At 39.7% G+C, this 13,160-nt stretch overlaps 1 protein-coding gene and 1 pseudogene across 4 annotated transcripts in view; both read right to left on the bottom strand.

The window, feature by feature from the left end:
• CNR2 (cannabinoid receptor 2) overlaps positions 1-13,160 on the bottom strand; it is a 56,862-nt gene that overhangs the window by 36,614 nt on the left and 7,088 nt on the right. For 3 of the 4 annotated variants that reach the window (XM_074218135.1, XM_074218134.1, XM_074218133.1), the window contains one exon: positions 6,821-7,873. The exons of the other annotated variant lie outside the window; for it this stretch is intronic. In XM_074218135.1, coding sequence (XP_074074236.1) covers positions 6,821-7,840 — 1,020 coding nt within the window. In that variant the 5' untranslated portion in view covers positions 7,841-7,873. Of the gene's footprint in view, positions 1-6,820; positions 7,874-13,160 lie in introns of those variants that run through there. 4 annotated transcript variants of the gene reach the window in all.
• On the bottom strand, positions 3,117-6,713 carry LOC141508986 (large ribosomal subunit protein eL21-like; annotated as a pseudogene).

The raw sequence follows: 13,160 nt of genomic DNA, 5'->3' as shown, positions 1-13,160 counted from the left end.
AATGCCATCCAGCCAAACACCCATGCTCACAATTTAGATGTCATCTTTGATTGACTCTCATTCTCTATTTGCAATCAACTGCCAAGTCATAAAGATAGAAACTCTCTCATATATATGTCTACTCCTCTCCTCTGAACCTTCCACTACCCCGGAACAGGCCCTGTTGCTTCAAGCCTCAACTCCCTGCCTTGTCTTCACTACCCCATACCAGCCTCCATTCAGTGGTCAAACTGATTTGCCTAAAGTTCAGATATGATCAGGTCACCCCCATATTCAGTCAACTGTAACAGTTCTCTTTTGCCTTCAGGATCAAATAGGAAGTTCTTTCTTTTACCTTTAAAGTCTTTCATCATTTGATCCTTTTCCGTTGTTGTTTTCCCTTTATTCTTGAAGAAGACATGATCACAGTAAGGTGATCCTATGATTTGCAAATAAATTGGGTTCAATGAGGTTGGGCTGTGCAAAATCACAACCTCACTTTCACTTTTGGAGCCATCTATATCTTGTGACCAGATATGGATCAGGATGAATGGACATGGCCCCAGATGCTTTGGGAGAAAAAAAAAAGCCTAGAGGTTCACATTTCAAATTTAAGACAGATGCAGATTTTCCAGAATGAGGAAGTGGGAAATACACTGGAAAATCCAAGTGTTGTTGGATTATAGCTATAGGGTAAGATGTAGGGCATCTAGTACAACTTTTGAAATTTTGTAGATGATAAAATTGAGCCCAGAGGGAATGAAGTGACTTCCTCAAGAAGGGATTGCACAAGACTGCTTCACATGTTGAGATCGTATTATTTCAAGTGCCATTCCCTCCATGGCCACCAGGTAGCATCTGGAACTGAGTACAGGATGCTGAAATGGCAATCTTTTTAGTCTGTTAGTCAAAAAAGGACTGAAGACAATCAAACTACAGTGGTATAGAGACAGAGGCAAGGTGTCTTCTGCCCTGCCCCACCTGCTTTTCTCCTCCAAATTAGATGGCCTTGCATCAGAATCTAAAACAACAACAATGACTAAGGGAGAAGTGAGGGTAGTAAAAAGCAGAAATGACAGAGTGATGTAAGATTGATAAAAATCTAGTCTCCTTCCTGCCTGGGACAAGAGCTGGATTGGTTCAGAGTCAGTGGACCGGATAGCAAAAGCAGTAGTGAGATAGTGATGTGGACACATGGGTCTATTTTGCTGGCACAAACCTGGAGATGCCCAATGATTTCAGAAATATAAGGGAGGGCAATGGAATCTTGCCCTATCAGATGCATTTTGGGTTTAACAATCTCTCCTCAAAGCTCTCAAAAACAAAAAACCCCAAAACAATATGCCAGACACATTTTTTAAGTTAAACTTGAATTAACATTTTAAAAATCTTAAGGCTAGACAGTCAACAGAACAACAAATCAAACTTTGATCTGTAGTGTTTTCTGATTTCTGACATGAAGTGATCACACTGAAAATTTAACAATCAGCTCTCAGGAGCCAGTGCTAGCATACCCTTGCCCCCAGCCCAGTTGTATGTTCCCTCTGTTGCTGATAATTTGATAAGACCCCTGTGAGGGAGGCGGATATTGTAATGCTGTGAATTGGACTTTTGTGACTCTGGTCTTCCAGGTTATGAGTGGCCAGAAGTCAAGGGGTGAGCTATTGTGAACCAGCATGCTAGTAGATATGAGAACTTGGGTTACCCAGTCTTCCTTCCTCCTACCCCATAACAACAATCGGGGCTAGCTGTGAGCCAGAATAGACCCAGGCAGTTTGAGTTAACTATGCTCCATGGTACCCCGCTGAAACCCTTGTCCTCTGGGCAGGGAGTATATAAGTTGGGTCCACGAACAAGTATGTCTAAAGTTGCAACTGAGAGATTCTTAGACCTCAACAAAATTTCCTTGTGGATCAACTGCTCATTGGAGACTGCTTTTACCTAAGAGTCAGAGAGTATTTTTTTTTTTTTTGCGAGGCAATGGGGTTAAGTGGCTTGCCGAAGGCCACACAGTTAAGTAATTATTAAATGTCTGAGACCAGATTTGAACTCAGGTACTCCTGACTCCAGGGCTGGTGCTTTATCCACTGGGCCACCTAGCCGCCCCCCAGAGAGTATTTTTTTTTAAGGCAATTGCTTATAAAGCTTAGGAGTAGAATTTAATATGTAAAAAAAAGCAGGTATAATAATCACAATCCCAGACTAAGTTAAAGTTAAAATAGACTTTGTCAAAAGTGAAAAGTAGGGAAATTACACTGTGTCAGCAATATTATTCAATATTGTTTTAGTCCATTTAAAATACCTAGACAGTATAAAATACCTGAGAGTATACCTGCCAAAACAGACACAGGAACTATATGAACCTAAACATAAAACACTTTTTATATAAATGAATTCAGTGCTAAAAAAATGGAAATAATATTTATTGTTCATGAATAAAGTCAATATTTTAAAAATAACAATTTTACCTAATTTATTTATTCAATGTTATCCCAGTTAAATTTTTTAAATTATTTAATTGAAAAAAATTATTGTTCATTTGGAAGAACAAAAGGTCAGGGACTTCAAAGAAACCAAGGATAAAAGAAGTAAAGGAAATAGTTCAGTAGTATTAGACCTTAAACTGAATTATGAGGTAAAAGCATTGTTGAAATATTATAAAAGAATAATTTCAATTATTTCAAATTAAATTTTCTTGTGTAAGTAAAACCTATGAAGTTAAGAACAGAAGAAAGGAAGGAAATTGTGGGGAAACTTACATAGACAATTTAACTCCTTGGTGTAGAAATGATGGGCTGGTTGTTTTAGAAAAAAAAAGGAAAGACTTGAGCTTATGAAGGAAGAAGCTATCCATCTTTAGAGAAAGGAGAAAATAGGCATAGTGTGGTCATAAATATATATATATATATATATATATATATACATAACTGTATGTGTGTATTTATATGTGTGATTTTAGATATCTATGTACATAGAATATAGAGATATATCTCCAGGCTTAATTGTAGCCTTCTTTAGGATGGGAGGGGGAGGGAGGGGGGGAAATAAAGTAATAACAGCATAGAAGAGAATTTAAAAAACCAACAAGGAAGCAAAGAAAAGCCAGGCAGGTTTGAAAACAATATGTAGAATTTATTATAAAGGTTTTCTTGAAATGGAAATTTATTATTTTATATTGAATTCTCTTTTATGGTCTGCTATATATATGGCCATTTTTTCCTCATTTTTGTATTTAAGTTTAACATGTTAAAAATTACAAAAAAAAAGAAATAATGAGCAGCATGGTTTCTGAAGAACCTGGGAAGATATATGAATTGATACAAAATGACATGAGCAGAACCAGACCTTTGTACAGTAATATTTTACATTTATTGTACACAACAATATTATAAGAATGATAAAACATGAAAGCCTTAGCCTTAGCTCTGATCAATAGAACAAACTAAGATAATTCATTAATGACTCACAGTGAAAATTACTATCCATCTCAGAAAGAATTGATGAACTTTTTGTAAAAACTGAAGTATACATTTTTCACTTTTTGAACTTTTCTTGTTTTTTATTCTTTTTGAAACATCATGAATATATAGATATGCATGACTTCATATGTATAATTGATATTATATTGCTTGCCTTATCAATGAGCAGGGAAGAGCCTGGAGGGAGGAATAGGATTTAAACTCAAAATTTAAAAATCATGGATGTTAAAATAAATAATTTTTTAAAAAGCAATAGCTTATGTGAACCCTTAACATCTGAGTGATCCATTCCAGTGAGTATGGGAATCTTGACTGGGAAACTCATCTTTCCTTGTACCTCTCCAAAAATAAATTACTTTGTGATACACCTTGCATATCTATTTTGCATTACTCTGGCTAGACAATAGTGATGACTCCTACAAAAATCAAAGTTCAAAGCTAAGCTCTTTCTAGGTCTTGTGTGCAGACAAAACCTCTTTCTCATTCCATAACCGACCTTCCTTCATCTAAGTCAGAGAAGTTGACACTCCACCCAGGAGACTTCCAACCTCAGTGGGTAGATGATCTCAAAGATGGATCATCTTCTACCTCCAACAACATGCCTCACAGGTGAACAGCAGGTACAGTCATAAAAAGCTAAGTCAAATCAACTTCACTCCTAAGAAGGAAGGAACATCCTTTTCTATTGATCTAATATTATGTGTATTGGATGGGAATCATGCCCATCTGAAATCTGAAAACGAGGTTGTACCCAAGAATAGCTCCCCATTCTCCTTCCCATCTTCTCAAGACTTTAGCAAGAAGCACTTGTTTTCATCTGCAGAAAATTACCTGGCACATTAATAAATCTAGATTCATTGATCTTATCCTCTTAATGGTACAGAGATGAGTTGTATTGAAAGATCACTTTTACAAAAAAAGAAATGCAGTTTACAGACAATTTTTCACAAACAGTATCTGTTAAAGTGTGGAAATGTTGGAGGTGTATTTTAGAGAGCCCTTCCCATCCTAGAGGAAACCATAGGTTCTTGAAGTTCTCCTGTTACAATAAAATACTGTGCTTGGTAGTTCAGTAGGCAGAGCTCTGGTCCTGAAATCAGGAAGATCTGAATTCAAATCCAAGCTCAGACATTAACTAGTTATATGACACTGGGCAAGTCACTTAACCTTGTTTGCTCAGTTTCCCCATCTGTAAAGTGAACTGGAAAAAGAAAAGACAAACCACTCTAGTATCTTTGTCAAGAAAACCCCAAATGGGTCACAAAGAGTTGGTCATGACTGAAAAAAAAAAGACTAAATGCAACCATGATAATAAAATATACAGGTATATTGGGTAATTAAGGTTACTGAGTTTCCAACAAATTCAGCATGTATTCATATAGACTCTTGTTTTCTTGTAAAAATTCTGTTTGGGTAGTGGGGAAATTCCACCAGGGCAGTCGCCCTTCTATTTACCTAACTTGATGAGCTAGGACCTCCCCAAAGGAGTTCAGTTCAATATCCAATGACCTAATAAGGTTATTCTACAAAGGCAGGATGAACCATGTCAACGAAGCTAAATTGCAGTGTTGGAAACGACTGGTTGATTAATGCTACAAACTATTGAGCCATTGTTTGTTGGTGGTGAGAAGACCTTCCTTCTTCCTCCAACCTCCTACTGTGGGATGTCTGGCTTAGAATCTCTAGGAATGCTAAGCAAGGTAGGGTAAGGTGAGCCAGGTGGGCAGGGACTCTGCAGTGATTCATCTGAGATTGACCCATCACCATTGTGGATGTCAACATTCAACAACCAACTTCCTCTATTGCTTCTGATAAGCTATGCCTACCATAAAACCCTTTTTGTACCAATAATTTCTCAATTCAATTAGGTTCTGATTAATGTAAATTAGGGTGAGAGATGAATCCTGCTCATTAATTTTTCTTGTGGTGTTCCTTAAATTCACACTGCATGTTTCTACTGAGCTGGAAACCAATGACCATATTTTACATCATTATAATCTCAAGTGGTATAAATTCAGATAAATACAACCACTTCAAGGGCTTCATTATTTATACTAATGCAAGCATTATTTTTCCTGTCTCTTTCACTCCCCCCCTCCCACTCACCTTTTGGGACTCCTAGCTTATCAATATCCCATTGCACTTATCCCTCATCATGGTTTTAATTGACCCTAAGTGGGTATAAGAAATTAGATGGGAATTTTTTGGGAGTTTTGCAGAAGCCACGATGACATACACATGTCAGCTTGCAACACAGAAAAAGCTTAGAAAGTCAGAAATGCATAAAACATATGTATTATATTATATAATAATAATATTTTATCTTTTAATACTATGATAATTCAAAAATTGTACATGGATTTTATAGATTATGAGGCAATCATACTTCTAACCTTCATGGTGTGGAAGGGAAACTGTGTTTTGCTGTTAGGAATGGGAATAGTCATTGGACCTGTGATTTTCATTGGCACTTCAGGTGAAGCAACTCTGTCTACCAAGGCAGACCAGCCCCTTCTCTTAGAGTCTAGTTACCCAGAGCACTAAGTGACTTGCCCAAGGTCACACAACCTCTATGAGTCAGAGGCAAAATTTGAGCCTAGGGGTTCCTGACTTTGTTCTGTCTACTATAACATGTTGACTCTCTGTTATATTTTTTTTTCAAAATTCAAGAAATCTTTTATTGGTTATTTTTTAAGTCATTTATGCCATGAATTCATAGGGGATTGGTTCCAACAGCTCAGGTTCCTTGCCATTGGTTCTCACAAAGTGTGCTTCTCTGGGTGGAGCAGGCTGACGTTTTAGTTGAACCCAAGTGCCTTTTTCTTTGGCTTCTTTCTTCTTCTGATCATTTTCCTTTACTTGCTTCAGGAAGCTATCTCTGCTCTTAGAATGCTTAATATGCTCAATATGCACATTAATTCTCTTGGCTAGAATCTTGCCCTTAACCTGTTTGTTTACAACAATGCCTACAGCATGCTGTGTAACATTATAGACTCGTCCAGTTGCCATGGTAACATTTGTGGGGCATTCCTTGCTGAACTGTGCCCATACCCTTGATATCTACAATATCACCTTTCTTGTATATGCTCATATATGTAGCCAGAGGGACGACACCATGTTTTCGAAAGGGCCTAGAAAACATGTATCGAGTCCCTCTCCTTTTTCCTTTTGTGTTTGTCATTTTGGCAACTCACTGGAATATGGCGGAGCCGGCGGAAAGGTCTCTGTTATATTTAAGCTAAAAAAATTTTTAGTGTTAATAATAAGTGCTTTTGAGAGGGTAGGGATGTTTATTACTTTTGATATCAAAAACCTAAATAGAAGGTAAGGAACCAAGACAAGAGGAAGTGAGGCTCAGGGGATCAGGTAACTTTGTTGTCCCCTTCTGTCTCTGTGACTGAGGACTTTGGAACATCCTCTGTACTCTCTGATCCAAGGCCTCTGAGCATATTTTTCCAATGAGTCAGAGAGTTCCTGGCAGAGGAGCGGATCTCCCTACTTCGAAGGGCATAGATGACAGGGTTCACCATGGAATTGATTAGGCATAGCATGGAACAAAAGGCAAAGACCTTTTTAATGTGTTCACTCAACGAGTCTACAGTCAAACTGTAGACCATGAGGATCAATACAGGCAGCCAGCAGAGAATCAACACGATCAGCACAACTCCCAGGGTTTTGGCCAACCTCACATCCAGACGCATGCGACATAGGCCAGTGAGCCGCTTCTGTTGGTACATAATCATATTGGATGTGTGCTGGTAGGCCTTCCATAGGACATAGGAGTAGGTGGAGATGATGGCAACAAGCAGAATGACGATGAACATAATCCAACTCAGTAGGTAATTATTGGGAATTAGGGGAAAGAGTTTAGAGCATTCAATGGGGCAGCAGGTCCACCCCATGAGCGGCAGGTAGGAGACCACTATTGACATCGTCCACATGGCTGCCAGGGTGGCCAGTGCTCTTCCCCGAGTGAGCAGGATCTTGTATTTGGCAGGGTGGCACAGGCAGAGATAGCGGTCAATGGCGGTCAACAGCAGGCTACCCACAGAGCCTGTAAAGGTCATGGTGACACCCCCAAGCTTCAAGAGGAAGGTTTCATTTGAATCTTCCTGGTGGAAGACATGAAATTTTACAAAACTGATGACAAAAAATAGACTGGCCAGAAAGTCAGCACCAGCTAGGCTGCTAATGAGTAGATAAGAGGGTTTTCTACGGAGCCTTGGGGAGGATAGGATCAGGAAGAGTACGATGCTGTTCTCCAGAACACAGAGGATCCCCAGGAGTGAACAGAGCACAGCAATGGCTGTCTTCTGGGGAATATCCAGTACCATGTAATCCTGCAAGTGTTCACGGAAGGTAGAGTTCCCACAACTGACCATGGTGGGCTGGGGTCTCTGAAGACACTTAGACCTCTGCAGAAAGAACATACAGGAGGGAAAAAAACCCATGAGATACTCCAATATGCCCCAGCACTTAGGAGATAAGAACAAGCTATTGGAAAGGGCTGCTCCTCAAACAGAGGTAGACTGAGGAAAATTTATTTTCTATGTCCAAAATCTCCCCGTTCTACATCCTTTTCTTCTCTGTCTGGTGTGGATCTCCCAAGTTCTAGATTCCTAGGGCCCCCAAATTCTACCTTACTCTTCTCCATTACAATAGGTCCTTTAGCATCTTTAATCATACCCAGGTATACAATATCCAAAGTGTATTGTAATTCAGATTTTTGTAATTGTTAATTTAGAATTTAGGCAGAGATCTGAGATGCTTCTCCTTCCTAGAACTCAATCCTTTGCATGGATACTGTAAGCAAGATTATATATACAAAAGGATTAAGTGTTCCACCATATTTTACTGCTAGCCCTGCAGCATTCAAATGTAGACCAAGAAATGACATAGAAAAACCATGACTCTAGGGGCCATTCCCAAGATCATAGATGATGACATAGTTAGAAGAGACCTTTGGAATGAAGAATGTTCTAGGTCTGGACAGAGAATGGGAGGCACCTTATAACATAGAAAGGCAGAGTTAGAAGATACCTAAAATATAAATCTAAGCTGGAAGAATAGTAGAACAGAGAATGCCAGAGATGAGAGAACCCTTAAAACACAGTGTCAGAACTGGGAGGGCCCTTAGAACACAGGATGTTAGAACTTGGAGGGTCCTTAGAATGTAGAATGTGAGGGCTGGAAGGATAGCCTTTGCAGAAGAGTTAATGGGATTGTGAAAGCTCTCATAACTATGCTGTACAAGGATCAGTTGAACAAACCATGGTTATAACATTTGAGAGCTGGAAGGGACTTCCGTCACCATCTAGTCCAGTTCATTCATGGATGGTGTTTCAACTTCTGTTTGATAACCTCCAAAAAAGAGGAAGCCTCCAGGTCTCTGGGCAGCCCCTTTTTCTTTGAGTAGCTCTAATAGGAAATTTTCTTTACAACAATCTTGCATTGGTCCCTGTACATTCTACTGCTCCTGAGGACAGACAGAATTAGTCTAATGCCTCTTTCCCCAAATCATCCTTCGGAGACCAGAAGTAAGTTATCAGAAATCAGGCCCCCAATTTTGCACAGCAAGCATATTAGGGTTCAAAGAGCTATAGAACCATTTGAGTCATGACTTGGGGCTTAGCCATGTGCTGTTCATTAATATTTTTACCAATGGCTTGGATAAAATTATAGATGGTGTGTCCAAGGTTTTATGTACTTTTTGGGGGGGCACTATATCACATTATTTACTCATTGAACTTGCAACTCTCTGAAACCCCTAGTTATTTTTCAGAACAATTGTTGTCTAGCTGTGTCTTCCCAATATTATATTTGTAAGACTTTATCCCTATTAAACTTTTTTTTTAGTTTTTTGCAAAGCAAATGGGGTGAAGTGGCTTGCCCAAAGCCACACAGCTAGGCAATTATTAAGTGTCTGAGACTGGATTTGAATTCAGGTACTCCTGACTCCAGGGCCAGTGTTCTATCCACTGTACTACCTAGCCATCCCTTTCAATTTTATCTTAATAGATTCAGACCCAGGCTATAACCTGTAAAGATCTTTGTGGATCTCAAGCCTATCTGTTGACTATCCCTTTCAGTTTTATGTTGGCAACAAACTTTTTTTTTTAGGTTTTTGCAAGGCAAATGGGGTTAAGTGACTTGCCCAAGGCCACATAACTAGGTAATTATTAAATTCCTGAGACTGGATTTGAACCCAGGTACTCCTGACTCCAGGGCCAGTGCTTTATCCATTGCGCCACCTAGCCACCCCTGGCAACAAACTTGATAGCATGCTATCTATGCCTTTATTCAAGTCTTTGATAAAAATATTAATCAACAACACATGGTCAAATCCAGATCCTTGGCATTGAGCTGTTAAAAGCTCTCCTTTTGAGTCCAGTCATACAACCAATTTCTGCTACTATTTATCTTATTGTCTCATCCATATTTTCCATCTTCTTCAAAAAATAGTCTATGATTCTCTAAAGCTTTGCTTGAGTCTAGATAAAGTATATCCACAGTAATCCCCTCATTTACCAATTTAGTGATCTGATCAAAGAAAGGAATAAGACTTGAGTGTGGTGAGTTCCTGATGAAGACAGGCTCTTGTCATCATTGTTTCCCTTTCAAGATGTTCACCAACCACTTCTTGAATGCTTACAGGTCCTTTCATTTACTAATTTATGATGAAAGTTCAGTTTGTCCTTCCTTAGTTGGATTCATGACCCACCATATTGGTGCTCCACTTAGGGTAGATATTTGACTGGCTCAGAACTCCAAAGTTCAAGAGAAGCACCAGGCTTGTTTTTCCTGTGTTGTTATTGTTCAGCTGTGTCCAACTCTTCATGGCCCTATTTGGGGTTTTCCAGGCAAAGATACTGGAATGGTTTGCATTTCCTTTTCCAGCTCATTTTATAGATGAGGGTTAAAGCGATTTGCTGAGGGTCACATAGCTAGTAAGTTGCTGGGTGACCCTGGGCATGAGATGTACCAGGCTTGTCTTTCCCATTGTCATGATTATGGCAAGATATCCAGTAAGGAAGGACTTTCTAACCCAAAGATGGCTGTCTTGGGAGGTGAAGAATTCTCCTTGTATGGCCTCATGGATTGTATGGCTTCATGGATTCATAGTCTTAGGACCAGAAGAAGTCTTAGAGGTCAACTAGCCCAATCTCATGAAAAGTGAAGCTACCTTAATGTAATTTGCCCAAGGTAATAGGTAAGTTGCTAGGCTAGGAATGAGTAATCCTTAAGGTTCCTTTTGACTCTGATACTCTCCATGTATCTCACTATTCTGCATTCATCTCCTCCTCTTAATCCTCACTAGCAGGAAAGGGTTGGGGGCTGCTGCCAACTTGAAGGATTCTAGGAGGGGCATTTCAATGAGATGAACCCTTTCTTGAAATGTCCTCATAGCCTAAAAAAGAGGAGAGAGGGAGGAAGTGCTCAGGGCTGGAGTCATGGGCCTGTGGCCAAGCGTGGCAAGGCAAGTCTTTTTTCAGCACTTTCCAAAAGACCCTCCTCGTGATCACCCTTTTCTCTTCCCCTACCTTGTTTCAGAAGCAAGGTCTCATGGGATCTGAGAGGGTCCAAGTAGAGAATCCTTCCCTTCCCCCTGCCCCCTCCCCCCACCCTAGTATCACCACCCCTGGCTGCCCTGGCTATGGTCAGCCATCACTTCTCCATTGTTGAAGGAGGAAGGTTGAAGAGCAAGCAGAGCAAATGACTTATCCAATATTGGAACTTTAGAGTCAAGAAGGATGATGAAAAGGCTTCTGAGATCAGGGAGGTCAAGCTATACTGGCCCTAGCAGACCCCTTTCTGGAGAGTCTGGGAACTTGGCAGGTTGAGTCATGCAAATATTGCTACTGGGAAGGACAGTTAGAACAATTAGAAAAATGATAGAGTTGGTGTGACCACACATAACCACAGGATACATGAAGCAATCGACTGCTTACCTCTACTTTACAAAAGCAAAAATTTCTTTCCTTCCTAGCAGAATCAGGCCCCCAATTCTGCACAGAAAGCATATTAGGGTTCAAGAGCTATAGCACCATTTGAGTATCTTTGTCTACTGAAAGGGACTTCTGTTGAAATTTCAAGAAAGGAAATGCTATAGGTGGAGGAACTGTGCCCTGGGGTGTGATCGGGGATTTCTGACTAGAAGTGAAAGTGTTCTCAGATTTGTGAGAGTGGAGTGATTTGGTACCTTTTGAACATGAAATATAGGTGACTCCCCTAAACTAGTGATGGCACAGTAAGTTTGCATGCTGCTAGATTATTCTGGACCAGAGTCAAGTCAATGTCTGTTGACTATTTACATGAATACATGAAGACAAAGAATTTTAGAGATGTCTAGAAATGGAAGAAATATTACAACATGGGATATCAGAACTGGGGCTCAGAGTCCAAGAGACTTAATATATTGAAGATTAGAAAGTAGCAAATCAAGGTTGGAAGAGTCTTTAAAACATAAATATCAGAGCTGGAAGGACCCTTAAAACACAGAATGTCAAAGCTGGGAGAACCCTTAAAACACAGAGTGTCTGAGCTGAGCTAGACCTTAGAACACAGAATGTTAGAGCCTTAGAACATAACGTCAGAACTAGGAAAGTTCTTAGCCTATAGAGGACATTTGTGAGTCTAGAATATTAGAACTAGATCCTAGAATATAGAATATTAATACTAAGAAGACCTTATTAAATATTTGAGTTGAGAGGAACCTTGGAACTTCCAATGTCAGAGCTGGAAGCGGCCTTAGAACACAGATAATTAGGGTTAGATGATACATGGAATTTAGATTTGAACATGGAATTGTGAAGTTGGAAAAAAATCTTAGAATATAGAATGTTAAAATAATCATGGCCTAGAAATGATTTGATCCAATCTTTTCTTGTAGGAGTAAATTAACTGAGACCTAGAGAGAAGAGGTGCCTTGTCCAAGTGCCCAAAATTAGTGCATGGTATGGAAGATGTCAGCATTCAATCTTTTCACCTCTACAAACTGTCTCCTCCTCCTCCTCCTCCTCCTCCTCCTTCTTTTTCCTTCTCCTCCTCTTCTTCTTCCTCACATTGTTTGGCCTCAAGCCAAGACCAAAGAAGAGGGAGTGTTGGTGCATGATCTTCTGTTTGCAGATAACTGTGTACTCAATACAGCCTCTGAGGCTGAGATGCAACAAAGTATGTTATTGATTCTCTGCTGCTTGTGCTAATTTTGGTTTAACAATTAACACCAAGAAAACTCAGGTGTTCCATCAGCCAACATCACACCATCCATATGTGGAACCATTGATTACAGGAAATGGAGAAGTTTTGAGTACTGTGGATAAGTTCACTTATCTTGGCAGTATCCTTTCCAGGTGGGTAGATATCCATTGACAATGAGGTTGACACACACATTGCCAGAGCTAGCTCAGTATTTGGGATGCTCCAAAAGAAAATATGGGAGAGAAGAAGTACTAGACTGACTACCAAACTGAAGGTCTACAGAGTCATTGCGCTGACCTCATTGCTATATGCCTGTGAAACCTGGACTGTCTACCAGTGCCACGTCAGGAAACTGAATAGCTTCCATTTAAATTGTCTTGGGATGACTCTGTAGATGACTGGCAGGAGAAGATACCAGACACTGAAGTTCTTTCTTGAACTAAACTGCCTGGCATTTCAACTACAGAATGCAACCACAATGGACACATTGTTAGAATGCCAGAT

The sequence above is a fragment of the Macrotis lagotis genome, chromosome 1 (assembly GCF_037893015.1).
Source record: "Macrotis lagotis isolate mMagLag1 chromosome 1, bilby.v1.9.chrom.fasta, whole genome shotgun sequence".
In the NCBI taxonomy this organism is placed as follows: Eukaryota; Metazoa; Chordata; class Mammalia; order Peramelemorphia; family Peramelidae; genus Macrotis; species Macrotis lagotis.
Note: the sequence above shows the minus strand (reverse complement) of the source record. Positions and strands in the feature narration are given on the sequence as shown.